At 46.9% G+C, this 23053-nt stretch overlaps 2 protein-coding genes across 9 annotated transcripts in view; one reads left to right on the forward strand and one right to left on the reverse strand.

Moving 5' to 3' along the window:
- The window catches only part of MAP4K1 (mitogen-activated protein kinase kinase kinase kinase 1), a 28038-nt gene extending 20471 nt beyond the window's left edge, over nucleotides 1–7567 (forward strand). For 5 of the 8 annotated variants that reach the window (XM_081334965.1, XM_081334961.1, XM_081334963.1 and 2 more), the window contains 11 exons: nucleotides 670–746; nucleotides 887–947; nucleotides 2461–2566; nucleotides 3606–3664; nucleotides 3783–3886; nucleotides 4813–4987; nucleotides 5300–5368; nucleotides 5460–5543; nucleotides 6583–6653; nucleotides 6884–7042; nucleotides 7223–7567. In XM_081334965.1, the coding sequence (XP_081191091.1) occupies nucleotides 670–746; nucleotides 887–947; nucleotides 2461–2566; nucleotides 3606–3664; nucleotides 3783–3886; nucleotides 4813–4987; nucleotides 5300–5368; nucleotides 5460–5543; nucleotides 6583–6653; nucleotides 6884–7033 (956 nt within the window). In that variant the 3' untranslated portion in view covers nucleotides 7034–7042; nucleotides 7223–7567. Of the gene's footprint in view, nucleotides 1–669; nucleotides 747–886; nucleotides 948–2460; nucleotides 2567–3605; nucleotides 3665–3782; nucleotides 3887–4812; nucleotides 4988–5299; nucleotides 5369–5459; nucleotides 5544–5623; nucleotides 5855–6582; nucleotides 6654–6883; nucleotides 7043–7222 lie in introns of those variants that run through there. The other 3 variants (XM_081334962.1, XM_081334964.1, XR_014027373.1) reach the window with 2 other exon arrangements.
- Nucleotides 7568–7696: 129 nt separating this feature from the next.
- RYR1 (ryanodine receptor 1) overlaps nucleotides 7697–23053 on the reverse strand; it is a 117250-nt gene continuing 101893 nt past the window's right edge. The window contains 12 exon segments of the mRNA XM_081334968.1: nucleotides 7697–9569; nucleotides 10556–10607; nucleotides 11794–11894; nucleotides 12368–12432; nucleotides 12749–12905; nucleotides 13170–13304; nucleotides 13411–13557; nucleotides 18103–18163; nucleotides 19339–19469; nucleotides 19817–19859; nucleotides 20784–21187; nucleotides 21742–21828. Of these exon segments, the coding sequence (XP_081191094.1) occupies nucleotides 9474–9569; nucleotides 10556–10607; nucleotides 11794–11894; nucleotides 12368–12432; nucleotides 12749–12905; nucleotides 13170–13304; nucleotides 13411–13557; nucleotides 18103–18163; nucleotides 19339–19469; nucleotides 19817–19859; nucleotides 20784–21187; nucleotides 21742–21828 (1479 nt within the window). The 3' untranslated portion in view covers nucleotides 7697–9473.

The raw sequence follows: 23053 nt of genomic DNA on the forward strand, positions 1-23053 counted from the left end.
GGTCCTCGACTTACAACAGTTTAGTGCCTTTTGGAGGTTAACAACGGCACCGGAAAAAAGCGTCTTATGACCGTTTTTCACACTGGCTCCACAATGGAATCCACAGCTCTTCTAGCTGCTTCTGAAATCTCTCACACACACAAACACACACACACACACAAACACACACACGACTTTCAACCATTTGTTTAGGGACCGTTCGAAGCTACAACGGCATTGAAAAAAAGTGACATGACCATTTCCCTCCACTTAACGGCCCTTGCGGCATCCCCACGGTCACGTGATCAACATTCGGATGCTCGTCAACTGACTCACATTTATGATGGTCGTAGTAGCGTCCCGGGGTCACGGGACCCCGACCTATAGAGAAGCAAATTCCATGGGGAAGCCAGATTTGCTTAACAACCGGATTACTAACTTAACAACTGCAGTGATTGGCTTAGCAACCGTGGCAAGGTTGCAAAATGGGGCAAAACCCGCTGAACAAGTGTCTCGCTTGGCTGACATTTTGGCTCAGCCAGTCTGGACATTTGGAAGACCTGACAGGCCACGTTTAGAGACAAGCGAGTCACGGAGGGCATCTCTGCTAAGTGGGGACCCCCCTCCCGGGTGGCAGGTAGCCGATCACGGCGGCTTTTCTTAATCTTGAATTTCCTCCCTGTTCCGCAGAGCTGCACTTAATCCTGGGGGCCGAAGAAGGGATCTTCACCTTGAACCGAAGTGAGGCAGAGCCTGCCCTGGAACTGGTGAGACTGACGGGTGGGCTGGGCTGCAGGAACGAGTCTGACCGACAGCTAAGAAGGAAGGAGGCCGAGAATTCAGTTTCTGGCTTGCTTTGAAGAACGTCATCTTTTGTTGTTGTTTTTGCCCCCCTCCCTTTCTCAAGCTTTATCACAGCCGAACGACGTGGGTCTATTGCATAGGAAACGTGCTCATGTCTCTTTCCGGTAAGTTGGTCACCCACAGGTTGCGTTTGCACAACACACATTGACCTGGTTGGGAAGGCACCCAGCTGCTGGGTCTGCAATGTATTGAAGCATAGTCTAAAGCCAGAGGTGGGGAACCATGGCCCCTTTTTGGCCTGTGGACTTCAACACCCAGAATTCCCCAGCCAGTATGAATTCTGGAAGCTATAGCAGCCAAGGCTGAAGAACAGTTGTTGTTGTTGGTTGTGAAGTCGTGTCCAACCCATCACGACCCCATGGACAACGTTCCTCCAGGCCTTCCTGTCCTCTACCATCTTCTGGAGTGAAGAACAGTACTCTATGCTAAACACACACACACACACACACACACACCAAAAAGTGTGAGTTTCTTCCTGCAAAGCGAGATGCATTTCCTTTTAAATTACTTAAGCGCAGAGTTTTCATTGAGTAGATTGCTAGCTGATTATATTTTTTTTTACAGTTTTGAATTTTTAAAAAAGTGTTCTTAGCCTTTCAACGACGTTTTGATGCGCAAAACTCAGGAAGTGGTAATAAATCAACCAGCCGGCTAATATCGGGAAACCAACCTGCTGTTCAAACAATTTCCTCTTTTTACTCTTTGTATTTTGTTTCGGGTTTTTTCGCCTCTCGTTTTAAAAGCAGCAACTGAACGACCACAAGCAACTGCAGTAAAACTCAGCGCCCAAGAGAATGAGAGGGGTGAAAGGGGTTCCAAGGATCTCCCACGCCCATTTGCACCACTCGGGTGACCCTGAGGACACAGACAAACCTCCAAGTGGCCTCAACGGCTCTCTAAAAGGATGCAAATGACCAGCTGTCTGCAAAGGAGTATCAATCCTTCCATTCCCCGCCATCTAGTCAGAGCCGAAGAAGCTTCTTGGATGAGAAGCGAAACGTCTTCAAAGAAAAGCAAGAAAGTCCAGTTGCCTCCTGAAAAAAAGCACCTTCGGGCTCAGAGGATTTTTAAAAGTGCTTGTGGCAATTCAACAAACACAGACCCGCTCGCCTTGCAAATTTAAGTCCCAAGTCCCTGAACAGAATCCCTGATCATTTACACCCAGTAGCCATAATTGTTAATATCCCAAACAGGTAATCCTTGATTCACGACCACAGCTGGAACTGGCATGTCCGTTGTTAAGTGAGGTGGTTGTCAAATGAGGTGCACCCAATTTTGCGACCTTTTTTTTTCCTGTGGTCATTAAGTAAACCACACGGTCGTTCAGCGAATCTCGCTTCCCCCATTGACTTTCCTTGTCAGAACTGGCCAGGAACATTGCGAATGGTGATCACGTGACCCTCGGATGCGCCAACCGTCATAAATGCACGCCAGTTGCCAAGCATCTGAATTCTGATCATGTGACCGTGGGGGATACTGTGATGCAATAAGTTGTTGTAACTCACTTTTTTTCAGCACCTGTGGCATTTTCAAGCAGTCACTAAATGAACGGTTGTAAGTTGAGGACTTTACAGTCAATTAACCTCAGTAGGTTTTTTTTCCCCCTCTTTTGTTCAGGCAAGGTTCCCCAGCTCTTCTCCCACAATTTACTGGGTCTGCACGAGCAGAGCAAGAGAGACCAGCGCCTAGCCGTCTCCCTTTCCCCCCACCGACTGTTACCCAGGTAAACCCATCATCAGAACGGTGTCTTTTTCTTACCACCGCCTTAATTCTTCAGGATTCATTGAGCTGTGAGAATGGCCAATCCCTTTCTTTATCTGGCAGAGGTCTTTAGCAGCCTGGAGGTTCAACAGGTTGCTTTCCTTGGGGTCCCCGGTGCTCTCTCAGCTTGGCTGCTTTCTTGCAGACTTCTCGTGTCCCAGCTAGGGGACGTCATCAGGGCTGCACGGATGTTCATCTATAAGTGGCTTGTCCTGTTGGTGGGTGAAGTCTTGGTGAAGTCCAGACTTCTTAAAGGTTGCCTAGGTTGGGGAAGGGACACCACACAGCCTCCTCGTGACCTGTTTTCTTCGTTACCTTCTGGTCAGAGGGGGGCTTCGGGGTATCCGAATCAGAACACCCAGATTCAGCCCCAGTTTTGTTCCATACAGTATCAACCTTCTGAACTCTCAAGCTTCCTCTTTCCGTTATGTATTTATAGGTAAGGGTGTTTGGTTTATACATGTGTTGTATGTAGCATCTTTAAATGTGTGTTATGTGTACGCTTTTGAGAGCAAGCAACTAAATTTCATTTTAATGCATGCCAATGTGCCCACAGTAAAAAATGACAATAAAGGTTATCTATCTATCTATATCTATCTATCTATCTATCTATCTATCTATCTATCTATCTATCTATCTATCTATCTATCTATCTATCATCTATCTATCTATCGTCTATCAACTGTCTATCTATCCCGTTTTCATCTCTGTATCTATTACCTATGTCATCTATCTGTCTGTCTCTATCTATCTATCTGTCTATCTGTCTGTCTGTCTGTCTATCATCAACTGTCTATCATCTATCATCTATCCATCTATCCATCCATCTATCTATATCAACTATCATCCATCTATCATCTGTCATCTGTCTGTCTGTCTGTCTGTCTGTCTCTCTCTATCTATCCATCCATCTATGTAAAGACTGTGTAGGACAGTTCTAAAAGGGCAATCTCGCTTTCCTTCACAAGCACCTCACCTTTCCTTTCCTTCCTTCCCTCTAGGAAAAACATCATCACCACCAAGATTCCTGACACGAAGGGATGCCAGAAATGTTGCACAGGTGCTTTGAATGCCAATCCTAACGGAGGGTGACAACCACCAGGCTTAACACCACCCCTCCTCCCCTCAGCTGCCCTGCCTAGCAGCCAATGCAACATGTTCTCCCCCTTTTCTTGCAGCCAGGAATGCCCAGAGCAATTGCCACTTTCTCTGTGGAGCATTAGAGGCGGGGGTGGTTCTCTTGCAATGGTATGAACCCATGCAGAAATTCATGCTGGTCAAGGTAAGAGCGGAGTCCTCTGCCAGAGGCAGCATCTCCTTGCCTGGGTCAAGGTGGGCATCCCAAGGAAGACATGGCCAGGTTGTGTTGGCTAGTTGACTAGGTCACAGTGTTTGTAGTTTAGTGCACTGGGTGCAGTTGCCAAGGCAGACTTAGGCCTGTGCCACCCAGTGGAGAACACTGCTGTCCCCACCATAGGCATTCTCTCTGAAGCTGTCTCACTGATTTATTTATTGAAACTATTTTTGGATGCCAGGGTTTTCCCATTTTGCAGGATATTTATGCCTTCTGAGCAATAACTGAAAGCATGCTCCCTTTTGCATTGGAGACACCACACTTGGAATACTGCATCCAGTTTTGGCCACCATAATACTAAAAAAAGAAGTTGAGATTCTAGAAAGAGTGCAGAGAAGAGCAGCAAGGATGGTTGGGCGACTGGAGGCTGAACTGTACAAAGAACGGTTGCAGGAATTGGGTATGTCTAGTTTAAGGAAGAGAAGGAAGAGGGGTGACGTGATAGCCATCTTCCAATGTTTGAGGGGCTGCCACAGAGAAGAGGGAGTCAAGCTCTTCTCCAAAGCCCCTGAAGGCAGGACAAGAAGCAACGGATGGAAACTTATGGAGGAGAGAAGCAACCTAGAACTAAGGAGGAATTTCCTGGCAGTGAGAATTGATCAGTGGAATGGCTTCCCTCCAGAAGCTGTGGGTGCTCCATCACTGGAGGCTTTTAAGAAGAGACTGGACAACCATTTGTCCAGAATGGCATAGATTCTTCTGTTGAGGACTTACCTGCATGACTTTGGGTCCCTAGTCTGATCTACTTTGAAAGGTTGACAGGTGGCTATTAGTTCAGGTACTCCCCTTGGTGAAGATAACACTTTTGAGGGCCTCAACCTCATTCAGGAAATCCTTCTCTTCTCCTTTGATAGTACTTCGATTTTCCCCTCCCTTCCATGCTGCCCGTCTTCGAGATGCTAATAACCCCTGACGAGGAATATCCGGTGGTCTGCATTGGTGTCAGCAGGGGCCCCCCAGGACAGGCTGTGCAGTTCCAAGTCATTAACCTCAATTCCTTAACCTCCTGGTTTATCAGCGACAAAAATGGTGAGTATCCTGGAAGCATCCTGATTTCTTTTCCCCCCCTCAAGTACTAGTTGAATCCTAGGATGGGTTCCAGGTCATCCGATGGTTCCTTTGACGCTGGAGGGCTGAATCTGTGTATCGGCATATATAATAAGGTAGAACTTGCTGTCTTTCAATGGAAAGGCCATACCAGCTCATTCCTTCTTTGTCTGTTCAAGAAGCCACCTTCTCCACTAGGCTGAAGATCTTCCAGAAGGAACTTTTAAGGATCAAACGCAGACTTTAAATTAATACCAAGCCACAGTTCTGAACGATGAATCTGTTTGTCCACAGAGCCTTCCTGCTGTGGCTTCGTCCAGGTGACTCAGTTGGATAACAAGTCGGTGATGGTTCTGATGGACGGTAAGTAAAAACCAGGGGGCCTTTGGTTTCTCGGGACTGCGAGGAGGGACCGTTCCTGCTGGGGCCAATCCATTTTTGGTTTGTTTCCCAGGATGCGTCCAGTTTGTCAGCCCCCAGGGGGCACTGCTTGGATCCCCACCAAAACTCACCTTCGACGTAGCGGTGGAGTCAGTCGGTGAGTTCCTTTTCTCCACCCTGTTCGGCACTTCCTCCTCTTCCAGTTGCATCCTCCCCATCACCTAATGTTCCTTTCAGGTCTTGGAGGAAGGACAGGTTGACATCTCCAGGGCAGCTCTGACCTTGATGGAGAAAGAGATCTAATCTAACCGTCTTCTCCATCAAATGCTGCCTGTGATTCTCTGGTTGTTGTGACGGTGCTTGTGGCAGGTTTGCTGGCTTGTCTGTCAGGAGTACTGAGAGATGCGTCAGGTTCCAACAACTAGACCCACACTTGCAGTTGAATTCAACCTAACTACTTTTTTTTTGGTAATTTTACATTTTTATTGTTTGGTGAAACAAACAAGGTGCTTAAAACTGCAAGAAAAATAATACAAACCAGTGTCAGAATGGAAAAAAAGCAAAAAGAAACAAAACAGAGGAGAGGAGAGGAGAGGAGAGGGGAGGAGAGGAGAGGAGAGGAGGGGAGGGGAGGGGAGATGAGAGAAGGGGAGGGGAGAGGAGGGGAGGGGAAGAGAGGACAGGAGAGGAGGGAAGGGGAGAGGAGAGGAAAGAAGGGGAGGGGAGAGGAGGGGAGGGGAAGAGAGGGGAGGAGGGGAGGGGAGGGCAGGAGAGGAGAGGAGGGAAGGGGAGAGGAGAGGAGCCCTGTAATTTCTTCTACAATGTCTTTTGCCTCTTAACCTAACTACTTTATTACGTTCTGCCTATCATACGCAGTCTCCTACTCTTGGGAACAAATAGATAAGACTCCAAGGAACTTAGGGATGGTCAGTTAACAATTTTATGGTTGCACAATGACTCTAGGCTACCTGCATGCTTGATTCCTCCTCCCTGCCAGGCTTCTCAATGATGGAACCAATCTTGCTTTGGGTTAAGGTTGAGTCGCCCTTTACTTTGAGGGATGTTAGACCACTTTTGAAGGTTTCGCTTCCCATTTCCCTTTGCCGAGAGGCATGTCCCACGCTCGAGCAGTTTTTGTGAAATGGAGAGTAAGTCATGGGGCAGGGCCTGACCTTCTTCGCTTCTTCTGTCTCCAGCACTGGTGCAGAACTGTGTGCATGCGTTTTGGTGCCATGGTGTGCAGACACGGCCACTTGGATCAGGGCAGGTAAAGAAGGAGCAGCTGTGTTTTCAACATGGCGTGGTCAGTTCTCTTGAGATTTTATGCCAACGATGGTGGTGGGAGAAGAGCCCACGATAACCCCTTCGTAGTATTCTCCAACAATGAGGGCATCTCATTTATCTCGTTTCTGATTTGTGGGTGGAAGTTCAACAATTCTTAGCAGGAGGCTCAGCTTGCCTCCACTAGAGTCATCTTGATCCGATGTTTCTTTTCAGGTAGCACAGAAGCTGCAGGATCAACAATGGACCTTCCGCCTACTGAGACCCTCCAGGTTTGAAGACCTCCAAACTCATCTCTGTGCTTCTCCCGTCCGTGCAACTTGCTCCACCCCGTTGTGGCCTGCAGAACTTGGCCACTCCTCCTAACTTCCTTGTGTGGGTCCTGTACTGACTAAGTGGGGCTCCTTTTCTTTGGCTCTTTGGGACCACCTTCTTCATCCTGTGGTCTCCGCTGTCCCCAACCTTCTTAGCTAGCATGGCCATCCCGCAACCATAGAACGTCCTCCTCCAGGGTGCCCAGCTGATTCTGGTCTTTCTCTTCTCCTTTCTTGCCAGCACCATCGTATTAGAGACGCGACCAGTGAATAACCCAAATTCCACCAGCAATCTTTACGTGCCCGAATGACGATGGTCCAACCTCAACCTGTAGGTTGCCCAGACTGACTATCTCCCACCCTCCGGAACTCATTCCTCAAAGAAGAACAAGTGACGGGGAAGAGGACTCTTACCTGTCAGATACTTCAGGGCTGCCCAGGAAGCTGGCAAGACAGGACTGGAAGTGGGAAATTGCCTAGCCCAACCCCTCAGCAGCTTCACCGTGAAGCAGCAAGGGACATTAGTGCCCTAGTTTTATGCTTCTCTTTACGTGCCATTCGGCCTCAGTAAACAGTATGTTCAGTTTTTCGTTTTGCGTATGTGCCTTCTCCTCTGAAAGATGTATCTCGGTGTGCGTGTGTGTATACGTCAATGCACCCAAGAACAGTGTCCAGGATGTGGCTAAGTTGTGTATGGCCAGATCCTGCTAGTGGATCAGTTCTTGGATACAAAGGAGAACTCCCACCCTGCCTGAGTATGGATTACCTCCAGGCTGTTGTGGGTGCTCCATCACTGGAGGCTTTCAAGAAGAGATTGGACAGCCGTTGGTCTGAAATGGTAGAGGGTTCTCTCCCTTGTTTGAGCAAGGGTGTGGACTAGAAGACCTCCAAGGTCCCTTCCAACTCTTGTTATTCTGTTAAATCTCTTCTCAGTCAAGCTTCTGTGCTCACACATCCCTTACAAATGGGGGTGCCTCCATTCATCCAAGCCATCCCCCAAGCTGACGTTTGTTCCTATTTGCCGCAGACAGATACCAATAAAATGCACAGCAATCCAAAAAGCAGACTCATAAAAAAAGGCAGAATGAACAGCAACAGGAAGAAAAAAAAGAAAAACAGCTTCGCAATTTCTTGGCTCTGCAGAAGGATGATGCCAACTCAGGGGGTGGTTGCAGCAGTCTATGGTTTTATTGGCGGAGAACCAAGCTGGACTTGAGGGATGGGAGAACCACGGAGGAGGTCTGCATCTCCACAACAGACCTGGCTTCAAAGGTTCAGTAGGCTGGCCATTAAATTGGGGACGGCAAGGGGTCTATTCTATTCAGGAGCTCAAAGGGCGGTGGATTCACGGACGGTGATGCCAGCCTCCTGAGCCCGGGCCCCCTGCCTCCCCCCCCCTGCCCCAAATCACACACATATCTGGCTAGACGGGGTGGGATTTTTAGTGCCTTCTTAAATCCAGACGGGACCACTGGTGCAAGAGAAGACCCACACACACACCCTACGTATAAGCTTCAGAAATAAGATGGAGCCTAAGGGGAGGATTAAGTGCGAGGGTTATTAAGGTCACGGGGGGTGGGGGGTGGGGGGGTGGAAACAGAGGGATGGAGGGGGCTGCATTGTCTGTCTTGGAGACCTGGACTGGAACACACCAGCATCTCTTTGCCACCCGACTAGGCCGGGTGCCTGAAATCAGGAAGAAACTCGCCCCAACTTCTCCCCAACACCCAACTGGCCGTGGGACAACTCGCTGCGGGACAAGAGTTAAAGTAACATCAAAGAAATGGTGGAATAGAATCCTGGAAGATACCAAAGGAGGGACAGAATGACGTGTGAATGACAGACATTACCGTCTATTTCTTTATTCATTTTAAATGAATTAAATTGAAATGTTTAAACTGCCCTGCGGGGAAGTTATCCCGTGGCGAGTTGTCCCATTCCGTTCTCCTGACGGATCCGGAAGAAAGAGTAGTCTTTCCCTGTACAGAGGGCCCTCCCCTCTCCTTGGGGGGAGGGGGGTAAAGGGCCAATAAAAGGCACTTGAAACTGGGGGGTGGGGTGGAGTGGGGGGGGGCTTTAACCTAGAAAGGAAGCCTATTGCACAGACCCCCCCCCACCACTAGGAGACCAGAAAGAGCTGGGAAGAGTTACTGGCCAAGTGGGAGGCTGACTTAGCCCAAGCAGGCTGGGACCCTCCGGGCATTTCTTGGGGGGGTGGGGGCTGGGGGTGGGGGTAGAGGGAGGCAGAAATACCCATCTCTTCAACCAAGGGGAGGGGGCTTGGCAGCAAGAGGCAGAAAACAGGGGTGATGACTTGAGGGTGGCGGTGGGGGAATGAGGCAGCTCTCCCCACGCTTGAAATAAAGAGACTCAGCCCGGCTGTCCCCCTCTGCTTTGCTGCTTGACCCCCTTTCTCTAGGGCCGAAGGAAGGAAAGGGGGCAGGGGAGCTGGGCCCAGGGCAGCTGCCTCCTGCTTTAGCCCGGGGGAGCCTCTAGCTCAGCTGGTCTTCATACTGTTTCCGGAAACAGTCTCCCGCCGGGAAGAAGTCCCAGCAGCGTTCTTGGTACATTTTCCAGACATAGGATTCCTGCAAAAGGGAGAAGACAGCGCCTCGCTGGTAAAGGGGAGCATCGTCCCTTTTTTTAAAAAAAAATCAAGTACAAGGAGTCCTCTACTTACAACCATTCATTTAGTGACCTTAGGAAGCTACCATGCTGCTGGAAAAAGTGACTGAGGACCAATCCTCGCCCTTATCTCCAGGGTCATGTGATCAACATTCGGGTGCTTGGACACCGGCATGTATTTATGATGAGTGCAGCATCCCGGTGTGTGTGTGTGTGTATTTATTTTTTTATTTATTTTTATTATATTTGTATACCGCCCTTCTCCCGAAGACTCTGTGTGTGTGTGTGTGTGTGTGTGTGTGTGTGAGAGAGAGAGAGAGAGAGAGAGAGAGAGAGAGAGAGAGAGGGGGGGGGGGGAGGTGATCGCTATTTGCAACCTTCCCAGCCGGCTTCTGACAAGCAAAGTCAATGGGGGGAACTGGATTCGCTTAACGACCGTGTGATTCACTTAACAACCAAACCGTCTTGCTTAGCAATGGAAATTCTGTCTCAATCGTGGTTGTAAGTAGAGGACTTACCTGTATAATTTCATTTAAAAAAAAACATTTACAGAATAAATAGCTACCCAAAGGGGGGGGGGAGAAAGGTGGGAAGAGGTATAAGGGATGACGAATAAGGTATCCGTAAGCAAGCAAAGGATTTCCAATGGTCCTAACATTTAAAATTCCTTATTTAGTGAAGGAATGATGGATTAAAATGTATACTTTGTGGCATCACCTTAAGAAAAAGTCTATAAAGCTTTAAATATCTTTAGTATTAGTATCACCAATATTTGTCAGTGTTCATCAAACAATGTGAAGAAAAAGAAAAGGAAAAATAAAGTGGGGGTGGGGGGGAAAGAAAAATATTATTAAAACAAATAATTTGAAAAGAAGAAAAATCAATCAAAATATTGAGTTTTAACTTCCCTCCCCTCCCGTCCTTGGGCCCCCTCAGGATGTCCTCTCACCTGGCCAGTGTGCTCCGTTTCATCCTTGTTGATGAGATACATCAGGAAAAACCTAGAAGGAGGAAGAAAGCCGGAAAAGAATGACGTGGAAACCTTTGCAAGGAAAGGAATCCTGCCAAGCACCTGCAGCCTATCTTCAGATTTAGAGAAACGTGGGTTGTGCCCAGAGGAATACCATCGAGGGGATGGGAAATACTGCCTCTGGGGAAGTGGAGAAATGAAGAGGGATGGGGAAGAGGAAGTCTCCCCCCACTCCTTAGCACCCTTCCTGCAGTTTAATTTGCAGCTCCCTTAAGGGGCTGAAATGGACTGTGAGAATAACCAGCAAATAAGACAATGGCTAGATAAGAGAAATCTGAATCCAAAACAGGAATGTAATTTGAGAAAGTGTCTCAGACCTGACTTGCAAGGTTTTCCTACATCATGTCAAAATAAAAGTAGTATTAGCATAAATAACATTGGTTTCCTGGTTCTGCACTACTTCTAAAGGCTGACATGGGTCCCTTGGACCTCACGGTGCTAGACTACCTTCCCCTACTGCTCAGTTGGGACCTGCTGTTGTGATTCAGCGTCAGCCTGTGATACCGGCAGCTGAGTCGGATGATTCTGAAGAGGAGGAGGAGGAGGGGTTTGGAGAGCCTTTGGTGTTAGAGGGAGGCTCTGATGCACTGCAGGACTCTCAGCCTGGCCCCTCCCATCATGTTCCTCATCAGACTCAGCCATGTGAGCACAAGGTATTGGACGTAGATGATTCACAGCTGGATCTATTCAGGGACGCTAGGAGCAGGAGGCAATCCAGCAGAGCAGAACAGAGAAAGGCAATGAGGCAACTCGGTGAGAGGAAGAGAAGGCAATGAGAAGCCACGCCTTGGGACTGCTGGTAAAAAGGGGAAGGTGTGGGAGGTGCTGGTTGCTGAAGGCAACCATTTGAAGATCTTCTGCTAGAGTCTTGGTCTGTTATTCCTTTTTTAACTCTTGTTTGAACTTTTGGTTTAACTCTTGTTTGAACTTTTGATTTCTTTATAAATAAATTTGGTTGGGTTTTTTCCAGCCTGTTGACTATAAAAAGCGGTTGTCCCTGACATTCAAACAGGGCCGGTCGTAGGCTGGAACAGAACAGTTGCCTCTCAAGGTCTTTGAATGCTTTTCCGCTTTCTGAAACTTTCGGAGCTACAGAATAAAGACTAGGAAAAACCTGGCTGTTGCCTTCTCCTCCCCCCTCCCCGTCCTTTGCTTACATGTAATTTGCCAGGTTGTGCTCCTCTAATGTGTGGGTCTCAAAGCCGTGGGGCGTCGTGTCAAAATAGTCACTGCCAAGTCCGCAGATGAAACATTTGGTCTGTCGAGGAGAGCAAAGGACAGTGAAGAAAATGGCGAAAAAAAAGAAAAGTCACAAAATCAGACGTGATTCTTAACACCTGCTTTCCTTAGCAATGGAAATTCTCCTCCCAACGGTGGTTGTAAATTGAAACTAAACCTGTACAGCATTTTCTGTTCATAGGCCGACTTCCTACTGATGAATCCATTTGTGGTTTCATTATCCCACCAATTAAAGATATCGTCATTACATGTCCTCAAAACAAAGAGGTGAACAACATCTCTCTGGGAACAAAGCCTGGAAGAAAAGCCTCCAGAAGTTGTGGGGGCTCCAACACCGGAGGTTTTTAAGAAGAGATTGGACAACCATTTGTCTGGAATGTCGTAGGGCCTCCTGCCTGAGCAGGGGGTTGGACTAGAAGACCTCTAAGGTCCCTCCCAACTCTTGTTATTCTGTGATTCCATTCTGTTAAACACGACAGTGGTTCAGCCTACCTCCATGTCCTCCTTCACTTGCTCCTGCTGGTCTCTCAGCTCCCCAAAGGCATCAATGATCAAACCTGGGAAATGGAGAAAGAAGTCAAGAAGTCAAAGAGAAAAGAAAAACTGAGATTAAGCAAAGCCAAGGAACATTTCCTGACAACTGCTACCCTCTACAAAAGCCAAGGTGATTAGTCATGTTCAGTCACTGGAAGAGACCTCCTGAAGATGCTCAAAGACATCCTTCTTTCAAAAACAGAACATATTCCAACAGCTCATCGCGGGCATCAGGAAGCGATTCGGTTCCCGCAAATACTGGTTAGAATTACGGAAGTAGATAAGAGACACAGTGATACCGCAGAGACTTGGGAAGGGATACAGGCCCAGCCATCTCACCTTGGATGATAGCCAACAAGATGACAATGACAAAGAAAAAGAAGGTGATATCAAAGATCACACGATAGAGCTCATATTCGTCTCCGGCCGGATCTTCAATCTCATCACCGATGCCGCCACCGGCTCTCACTCCAACATACATGTGGAAGAGGTAACACTGTTGGGAAGAGAGTAGAAAGCATCCAGATTCAGGACACAGAGCAGAAGTTCTCAGCCTTCCCAACCCTGGTGCCTCCAGATGTTCAGGAGAATGACGGTCTAGGACAGGGGTCTCCAAACTTGGCAACTTTAAGACTTGTGGACTTCAACTCTCAAAATTCCTCAGCCAGGCTGGCTGAGGAATTCTGGGAATTGAAGTCCACAAGTCTTAAAGTTGCCAAGTTTAGAGACCACTGGTCTAGGATATCTCGGTGTCTCTCACCGTCATCATATCATCACATTTCATGTCGGGTTCATCCTCGTCCTCGCTCTTGTTGTAGAACTTGCGGAAGAAGTTGAAGGCCACCACAGTGTAAAGGTAGACAACCACAGCCAACAACCCCACGGTCATCATCAGCTGGGGAAAGAGGGCACAGGTGCAGGAGATGGTCAACTGAGTAGCAGAAAAGAACAGCTTTTTTTATGGAGTAGACAGGACAGGATTCTTGCCCAACCCGACCGACCTGTTTGCCATTGTGGGTGACAGAGGACAGGATGGTCCGCAAAGTCTTGACGCCCATGGCAATGTCCAGAAGATGGCAAGCAAAGAAGAAGTTGTTGTAATGGCCAAGCACGGACATCACCATGTACCAGAAGAGATACAGGAAAGACTGAAGTGGGAAAGAGAGAAAGAACAACTGGATGGAGAGCAAGTGAACATGTCCTTGAGGACAGCAGGAAGGTATTGCTAATAAAGGTAAAGGTAAAGGTTCCCCCCCTTCATGGATTGCTGCCTTGTCGTGGCGAAGGGGCTTGCGTAATTCAATGAAGCTATGAGCTATGCCGTGCAGGGCCACCCAAGACGGACAGGTCATAGCTGAGAGTTCTGACAAAACGTGATCCACTGGAGAAGGAAATGGCAACCCACTCCAGTATCTTTGCCATGAAAACCCTATGGACAGTACCAAAAGGCAAAACGATATGACGCTGGAAGATGAGCCCCTCAGGTCGGAAGGCGTCCAATATGCTACTGGGGAAGAGCAGAGGGCTAGTACTAGTAGCGCCAGAAAGAATGAAGCGACTGGGCCAAAGCCGAAAGGACGCTCAGCTGTGGATATGTCTGGTGGTGAAAGGAAAGTCCGATGCTGTAAAGATTTTTTCTCCATAGGAACCTGGAATGTAAGATCCATGAATCAAGGAAAGCTGGACGTGGTCAAACAAGAGATGACAAGACTGAACATCGACATCTTAGGTATCAGCGAACTAAAATGGACAGGAATGGGTGAATTTAATTCAGATGACCATCAGGTATACTACTGCGGGCAAGAATCCCTCAGAAGAAATGGAGTAGCCTTCATAGTCAATAAAAGAGTAGGAAAATCAATACTGGGATACAATCCTCAAAATGACAGAATGATCTCAGTTCGAATCCAAGGCAAACCATTCAATATCACAGTAGTCCAAGTCTATGCCCCAACCACCAGTGCTGAAGAGGATGAAATTGACCGGTTCTATGAAGCCCTACAGCACCTTATAGAAGTAACACCAAAAAATGATGTCCTTATCATCATGGGGGATTGGAATGCTAAAGTAGGAAGCCAAAAGATAACTGGAATAACAGGCAAGTTTGGCCTTGGAGTACAAAATGAAGCAGGGCACAGGCTGATAGAATTTTGTCAAGAGAATACGATGGTCATAGCAAACACTCTTTTCCAACAACCCAAGAGACGGCTCTACACATGGACATCACCAGACGGTCAACACAGAAATCAGATTGACTATATGCTCTGCAGCCAAAGATGGAGAAGCTCTATACAGTCGGTAAAAACAAGACCAGGAGCTGACTGTGGCTCAGACCATGAGCTTCTCCTTGCAAAGTTTAGGCTTAAACTGAAGAAAGTAGGGAAAAGCACTAGGCCACTCAGGTATGAATTAAATCATATCCCTGTTGAATATACAGTAGAGGTGACAAATAGATTTAAGGAATTAGATCTGATAGACAGAGTGCCTGAAGAACTATGGACAGAGGTTCGCGACATTGTACAACAGGTAGCAACCAAAACCATCCCAAAGAAAAAGAAATGCAAGAAAGCAAAATGGCTGTCTGAGGAAGCTTTGCAAATAGCTGAGGAAAGGAGGGAAGCGAAAGGCAAGGGAGAAAAACATAGATATGCCCAATTGAATGCAGAATTCCAGAGAATAGCTAGAAGAGATAAGAATGCCTTCTTAAATGAACAGTGCAAAGAAATAGAAGAAAACAATAGAATAGGGAGGACCAGAGATCTTTTCAAGAAAATTGGAGAGATGAAGGGAACGTTTAATGCAAAAATGGGCATGATAAAGGACCAAAATGGCAGGGACCTAACAGAGGCAGAAGAGATTAAGAAGAGGTGGCAAAATTACACAGAAGAACTATACAAGAATGAGCTTAACGTCCCAGATAATCACAATGATGTGGTCACTGACCTCGAGCCAGACATCCTAGAATGTGAGGTGAAGTGGGCCTTAGAAAAGCTGAGCAACAACAAAGCTAGTGGAGGTGATAGTATTCCAGCTGAGCTATTCAAAATCTTAAAAGACAGTGCAGTAAAAGTGCTACACTCAATTTGCCAGCAAATTTGGAAAACTCAACAGTGGCCACAGGATTGGAAAAGATCAGTTTACATTCCAATTCCAAAGAAAGGCAGTGCCAAAGAATGTTCAAACTACCGCACCATTGCACTCATTTCTCATGCTAGTAAAGTCATGCTTAAAATCCTACAAGCTAGACTTCAGCAGTATGTGGATCGAGAACTACCAGAAGTACAGGCAGGATTTCGAAGAGGCAGAGGAACTAGAGATCAAATTGCCAACATACGCTGGATCATGGAGAAAGCTAGGGAGTTCCAGAAAAACATCTACTTCTGCTTCATTGACTATGCTAAAGCCTTTGATTGTGTGGATCATAACAAACTGTGGCAAGTTCTTAAAGAGATGGGAGTACCAGACCATCTTATTTGTCTCTTGAGAAACCTATATGCGGGTCAAGAAGCAACAGTGAGAACTGGACACGGAACCACTGATTGGTTCAAAATTGGGAAAGGAGTCCGGCAAGGCTGTATACTGTCGCCCTGCCTATTTAACTTATATGCAGAGCACATCATGAGAAAGGCAGGGCTAGATGAATCAAAAGTTGGAATTAAGATTGCCGGAAGAAATATCAACAACCTAAGATATGCAGATGATACCACTCTAATGGCAGAAAGTGAAGAAGAACTAAAGAGCCTCTTGTTGCGGGTGAAGAAGGAGAGTGCAAAAGTTGGGTTGAAACTTAACATTAAGAAAACCAAGATCATGGCATCTGGCCCTCTCAATTCCTGGCAAATAGATGGGGAAGAAATGGAGGTAGTGACAGATTTTGTTTTCCTGGGCTCCAAGATCACTGCAGATGGGGACTGTAGCCAAGAAATTAAAAGACGCTTGCTCCTGGGGAGGAAAGCCATGGCAAATCTAGACAGCACACTAAAAAGCAGAGACATCACCCTGTCAACAAAAGTGCGTATAGTCAAGGCTATGGTCTTCCCAGTTGCAATGTATGGCAGTGAAAGTTGGACCATAAGAAAGGCTGAGCGCCAAAGAATTGAGGCCTTTGAACTATGGTGCTGGAGAAGACTCCTGCGAGTCCCTTGGACTGCAAGGCGATCAAACCGGTCAGTCCTAGAGGAGATCAATCCTGACTGCTCTTTAGAAGGCCAGATCATGAAGCTAAAACTCAAATACTTTGGCCACCTAATGAGAAGGAAGGACTCACTGGAGAAGAGCCTAATGCTGGGAAAGATCGAGGGCAATAGAAGAAGGGGACGACAGAGAATGAGGTGGCTGGATGGAGTCACTGAAGCAGTAGGTGTGAGCTTAAATGGACTCCAGAAGATGGTAGAAGACAGGAAGGCCTGGAGGAATGTTGTCCATAGGGTCGCGATGGGTCGGACACGACTTCGCAGCTAACAACAACAACAAAAAGGTTCCCCCGAACACGCGTGCTAGTCGTTTCCGACTCTAGGGGCCGGTGCTCATCTCCGCTTCAAAGCCGAAGAGCCAGCGCTTGTCCGAGGACGTCTCCATGGTCATGTGGCCGGCATGACTAGACGCCAAAGGCGCACGGAACGCTGTTACCTTCCCACCGTAGTGGTCCCTATTTTTCTACTTGCATTTTTACGTGCTTTCGAACTGCTAGGTTGGCAGAAGCTGGGACGAGTAACAGGCGCTCACTCTGCTACGCGGCACTCGGGATTCGACCCACCAAACTGCTGACCTTCTGATCGACAAGCTCAGCGTCCTAACCCACTGAGCCACCGCGTCCCCTTATTGCTAATATCTTCTGGCATTAAACTTTAGTCTAACAACACTGATGTCAAGAGCCAAGAACATTGTGAAGTTACGCCTTAGTTTCTTTATTGTTTCTCCACTGACAGAATCTTGCCAGACTAAAGCAACTATCTGCATAACTTTAGATGTATTCTGTGAACTGCTAAGGGGGGGGGGGCTGTCTTAGCCTTCTTCCTCCCTACCAGACATTCCTGAATCCGCTGCCTCTTTGCCCTCTGGGAAAAAGCCCCTCCAGACTTCAACTTGAATTGGGCTGTTGTATTTAATATTTCTTTTAATTTTTATATATTGTATCTTATTGTATTGCCCTGTACACCGCCCTGAGTCCTTCGGGAGAAGGGCGGTATAAAAATTAAATTATTATTATTATTATTATTTTGTGACTGTTCCAAGTTACAACAGTGAATTATGGCCGTTTTTCACCCCTACGACCATTGCAGCATTCTTATTGTCACGGGATCAAAATTTAGATGCTTGACCGCTGGCACGCATTTATTTGTAATATCGTTTTTTTGTGACCTTCTGACCAGCCAAGTCAATGGAGGACGCCAGATTCACTTAACAATCGTGTTACTAGCTTAGCAAACGCAACGATTCATTGAACAACCGTGGCAAGAAAAATGGGACAAAGCTCACTTAAATCTCTCACTTAGCAACATAAATTCTGGGCTGAGTTGTGGCTATAAATCTAGGACTACTTGTATGTTCCACTACATCTGCGGACGTGTCGTTGAGTTGGTGCTGGCTCTTAGGAATCAAAGGGACAGAATTTCTCCAGGATAAAAGGAGTATCAGTATATTTATTTTTAGCACTGAATTTCGCTGCCTTGGGGCTACATCTTCTTACTTACGTTATCCGTGAAGATGACACCAAGTTTCCAGATCTTGTACTTAACGTCAATGGAACTAGCCCTGAGAGAGAGAAAGAGAGAAAGCAAGGTATTTGTGGCTATCTGTGTGCAGACTCACCCTTCACATGTTGGCCAATGCCTGCTAAATACAGTTTAGATGTCAACCGCTAGCAGAACCAACATTTGTCAAACAAGCATGTGGTGTGAACAGCCATTACAGGTGGCTGTGTCCCTTTTCAAATGCATTTTAGAGGCGGATCCTAGGTTTCACCATTTCATGGGCAAAAAGAGCCAGTGCGTCATTGTGTGTGTGTCCTGGTTTGTGTGAATAATAATAATTTCTACTACATCGATTTGAACAATTCAGGGCTAGTAAACCTTTTTTCCTTTTCTTCTTTCTTTTAAAAAAGAGATAATTAAGAGATTACCTTTCCAGGATACAGTAAGTGGTTTAATTATTTTTTAAACATAAAAATTAATAAAATAAAAAAATGATAATTAAAAATAAATACATGAATTAAAAAGAAAGAAAAAAACAAACTCAAAGGGCCACCAAGTCTTTTTTTTCTGTCATCAGGTTTCTATTTGACGTAAATGGTGTGTGTGTGTGTGTGTGTGTGTGTGTGTGTGTGTGTGTGTGTGTGTCTGTGATGACTTACATTTCCAACCAGTCGCTTTCCACCTTCCAGAGTAACACAAAACTGCAGTGTTTTTAAAAGAACACATTTTAAAACTAGTAGAACTCACTTCTACTCTTGGATAATGTGTCAAAAGGTACTAAGGAAACTCTGAATTAGAACTTAGATGATTCCTTTTGTCTGTCTACCTGTTGGGATGACAAGGCCAATCTGAGCATTACTGTGTTTCCCCGAAAATAAGATCCAACCGGGAAATAAGCTCGTTAAGATCGTCAGCCAGACGGAGGCATTTAGTGCCGTATTTCCCCAAATATAAGACCTAACTGTAAAATAAGCCCTGATGCAGAGGTCTTGAACCTTGGCAACTTTAAGACTTGTGGACTTCTACTCCCAGAATTCCCCAGCCAGAAACTCTGGTCAGGGAATTCTGGGAGTTGAAGTCCACAAGTCTTAAAAGTTGCCAAGATTGGAGACCCCTGCCCTAGTGCCTCTTTTAGAGCAAAAATTAGTATAAGACCCGGTCTTATTTTCAGAGAAACACGGGGTATCTGCTCCCCCACATTAATCTCTCCCCTCCTGTTTTGCCCCTCTTTCTCACCAACTCAGGAACGACGTGTCCGGCTCTGATTTTTTTTCATTTTGTGCTGAGATTTCCAGGCTGGCCAAATCTATTCCCAAAAGTTCTGCGATCCTTTCTCGCCCGTAGATGTCACCATATTTGTCGAGGACCTGGAGAGGTAGGAAAACGGCAACTGTGCATAATTATACATTTTTAAAGATGCAGCCCCACAGGTGGTCTTTTACTTACCACCATAATTGGGACCAGGACTGTCTGGGTCATTAAGTGAGTCATTCCCAATTGTGTGACCTTCATTTACTCTGGTCATTAAACTAATTGCGCGGCCGTTAAGCAAATCTGGCTTCCCCAATTAACTTTGCCTGTCAGAAATAGTGATCACATGACCCTGGGACACTACAACTGTCGTAAATACATGCCAGTTGCCAAGCGCCCACGTTTTGAGCATGTGACTGCAGGGATGCTGTTTCTCCACCCAAGGACCTGCGGGCAATCTTACCTTTCTTTTGATGAACTTATCCCAGTAATTGCTCGGGAAGGACCTGGCAGAGACAGAAAAAATGGGAACAATTTTTTGAAAAGCCGTCGGGAATATAATCACCTTGTCCCACCTCCATCAAGACCTTCTGTTTTGCTAGGGATCCCTTTTAATCCCCCTGCAATGTCCATTCTACCCTCTCCCGCCTTTTATTTTGAACTTATTTTGCCATGAGTTCAGGTCCTGCCTTAGCCATGAAAGCCGTGCTGTTCAGGAATTCTGGGAGTTGAAGTCCACAGATCGTAGAGGGCCATAGTTGCCCCCCCCCGGCCTAGTCCCAGAAACAGCACACCATCCAGCCATAGACAACTACGAACAGTTCAAATCGGCCAATAAAGAAATCTTATCAGGAGAAGGACAGGCAGAGCATGGAGGCAGAGTCAAGAGAGAAATTAGCCTGGCATCATTACGTTCCCATAAATGGTCTGTCCAACCCCTCTTGATTTCCGTTAACTCTTAGCTAGTGCCAATTTAATGTTGACCATTAGTTGTCTAGTTCTTGTATATACAGTGTTTCCCTGAAAATAAAACCCAACTGGGAAATAAGCCCTAGCATGATTTTTCAGGACACCCCAGAAATAAGCCCCAGTTAAGACTGTCAGCCAGACAGACGCATTTAGTACCATATTCCCCCGAATATAAGCCCTAACCGGAAAATAAGCCCTAATGTGTATTTTGGAGCAAAAATGAATATCAGACCCGGTCTTATTTTCGGGGAAACACGGTAGCTATGAGCAATAAATCAGCTTCACCGGAACTTAACGTGTGCTCCAGATTCTTTGTGCCTGGTGTATTTCCGCCATTTGCAATTTTAGCTCAATTACACCATAGATTCAGAAGTGACTGGGGCTGCCACGGCTTGAGGAGAGTGGACACTTCAGAGGCCCTCCATACCCCTTCCCCTTCCTTCCTTCCTTCCTTCACTCACGGAGCATTGAGCACCAGACGATCCCACTGGCCTTTGATGTCGTCATCCTCCGGTTGCTCGGTGATGTAGACTCCGCTAAACTCCAACTTACGGGCCAGCTCCTTCTCGCGCTTGAAGATGACCAGGGGCACCTTGAGACAGTTGTAGCCGATGATGCAGAGGAACGCCACCAGGGTGTGAATGATGGACAGGAACTGCAAGGCTGGCTGCATGTAGCCTGTGCTCTCCTCTAGGAAGAAGTAGACCACGCTGTCTTCTTCATCCTCGTCCCCATTGCCGTTGCCGTCCCCGCTGCCGCCATTGTCATCTGTGCCAAAGCCGGAGCCTGCCCCAGATCCGGCGTCCAGATCGCCTTCAAGACTGGAGCCCTCAAATTCTTCCTCGCCAGGTGGCGTGTCCGACACCTAGGAAATGGAAATGGTAATAGGCCGAAGAAACTCACATAGAAGAAACCAAGATGAGGATCTAAAGGAGGAAAAGCTAAGGTCCAGGCCTACAATCCTGGCTTTTCTCTAACTTTGGTCTTCTGCTTAAGAGGATGATGACCACTTATACCCCAGGGTGATGCCTAGTCCTCTGCCCCAACCTCTTAATAGATTCCACTACCACGTTCTTCTGGATCTCAGAATGCTTTGCTAGAAATGACTTGACCAAGGGCATCCAACTTTGGCAACTTTAAGACCTGTGGACTTCAACTTCCAGAATTCCTCAGCCAGCCATGCTGGCTGAGGAATTCTGGGAGTTAAAGTCCACAGGTCTTAAAAGTTGCCGTGGTTGGACATGGATTAAACTCTCGCTCACTCTGGACCTTCTCAACTGGTTCCCAAACTACTCAGGAAGCCCCAATAACGGTGTTCCTGTGTCTTGACTCCCATCAACCCACAAATCTGTTTAATAATAATAATAATAATGTTGGAAGGCACCTTGGAGGTCATCTAGTCCAATCCCCTGCCTTTACCTTATAGAAAAGCAAGATGAAGTTGATGGCAAAGGCCAGGAAGAGGGCAAGGAAGCGCAGGTTGTAGAAATTCCTGGACAGGTAATTCTGAAAGGATGAGAAGATAAAACTTTAAGTGTAACCTTAACTGTTTCGCAAACAGTTTCCAAGTCCAAGCTGAAATTTCTTTGCCTGTTTAAGTTCCTCTTAACTCCTTTGCTGCTGTTTTTGCTTTTTAGGCTGCGAGTCCTACTGTAAGAGCAATCCATCTTATTCCTGCCCTGCGTGCCGCTGCGATTGTTTTAGTCTCAAATATTAAATGGGACTATAGGTAGTCCTTGACACACGACCGCAACTGAGTCCCAAGACAGTCGTTAAAGGAGCTGTGCCCCCTTTTATGACCTTTTTTTGCCATGGTTGTTAAGCGAATCACTGCAGCTATTAAACGAATCAGGTGGATATTAAGCAAATCAGGATTTCCCCCCTCCCCCAATTGAATTTGCTTGTCGGAAGCCGGTTGGGAAGGTTATAAACGCTGATCACATGACCCTGGGACAACTGCAACCGTTCTAAGTACTATGCCAGTTGCCAAGCCTCCGAATTTTGATCACGTGACCAGAGGGAGGCTGCAACGGTCGTAAGTGTGAAAACCGGCCATAAGTTCCTTTCTTTCAGCGCTGTTGTAATTTTGAACGTCGATATGCAAGGGGTTGTAAGCTGAGGACTCCCTGCAGTGAAATAAATGTCGTAATACGCCTTTCACCCTTGGAGAGGTTCTGCCCCCGTGGTTCCTAAGCGCCAACACCGAATCAACGGCACATCAGCAGATGTGTTGGGACAGAGTTTGGGGAGAGTTTTTTTCCCAGAGGGCAAAGATAGTTGTAAGCTGAAGGCCACCTGGTGGTTGAAGAGCCCATGTGCTGGTTATTAGAATAGAACAGAGCTGGAAGGGACCTTGGAGGTCTTCTAGTCCAGCCCCCTGCTCAAGCAGGAGAATCTATACCAGGGGTAGGCAACCTTGGCTCTTTTATGACTCGTGGACTTCAACTCCCAGAATTCCTGGGCCAGCCGTGCTGAGGGGAATGGGAGCCATGCTGGCTCAGGAATTCTGGGAGTTGAAGTCCACAAGTCATGAGGGGGCCATAGTTCCCCCCTGCTGGCTCAGGAATTCTGGGAGTTGAAGTCCGCAAGTCATGAGGGGGCCATAGTTCCCCCCTGCTGGCTCAGGAATTGTGGGAGTTGAAGTCCATGAGTCACAAAAGAGCCAAGGTTGCCTAGCCCTGACCTAGACCATCTCAGACATTATTAGACCAGGCAGAGCTACTCTCCTGGG

This window comes from Vipera berus, assembly GCF_964194415.1.
Source record: "Vipera berus genome assembly, chromosome: 9".
Taxonomy (NCBI): domain Eukaryota; kingdom Metazoa; phylum Chordata; class Lepidosauria; order Squamata; family Viperidae; genus Vipera; species Vipera berus.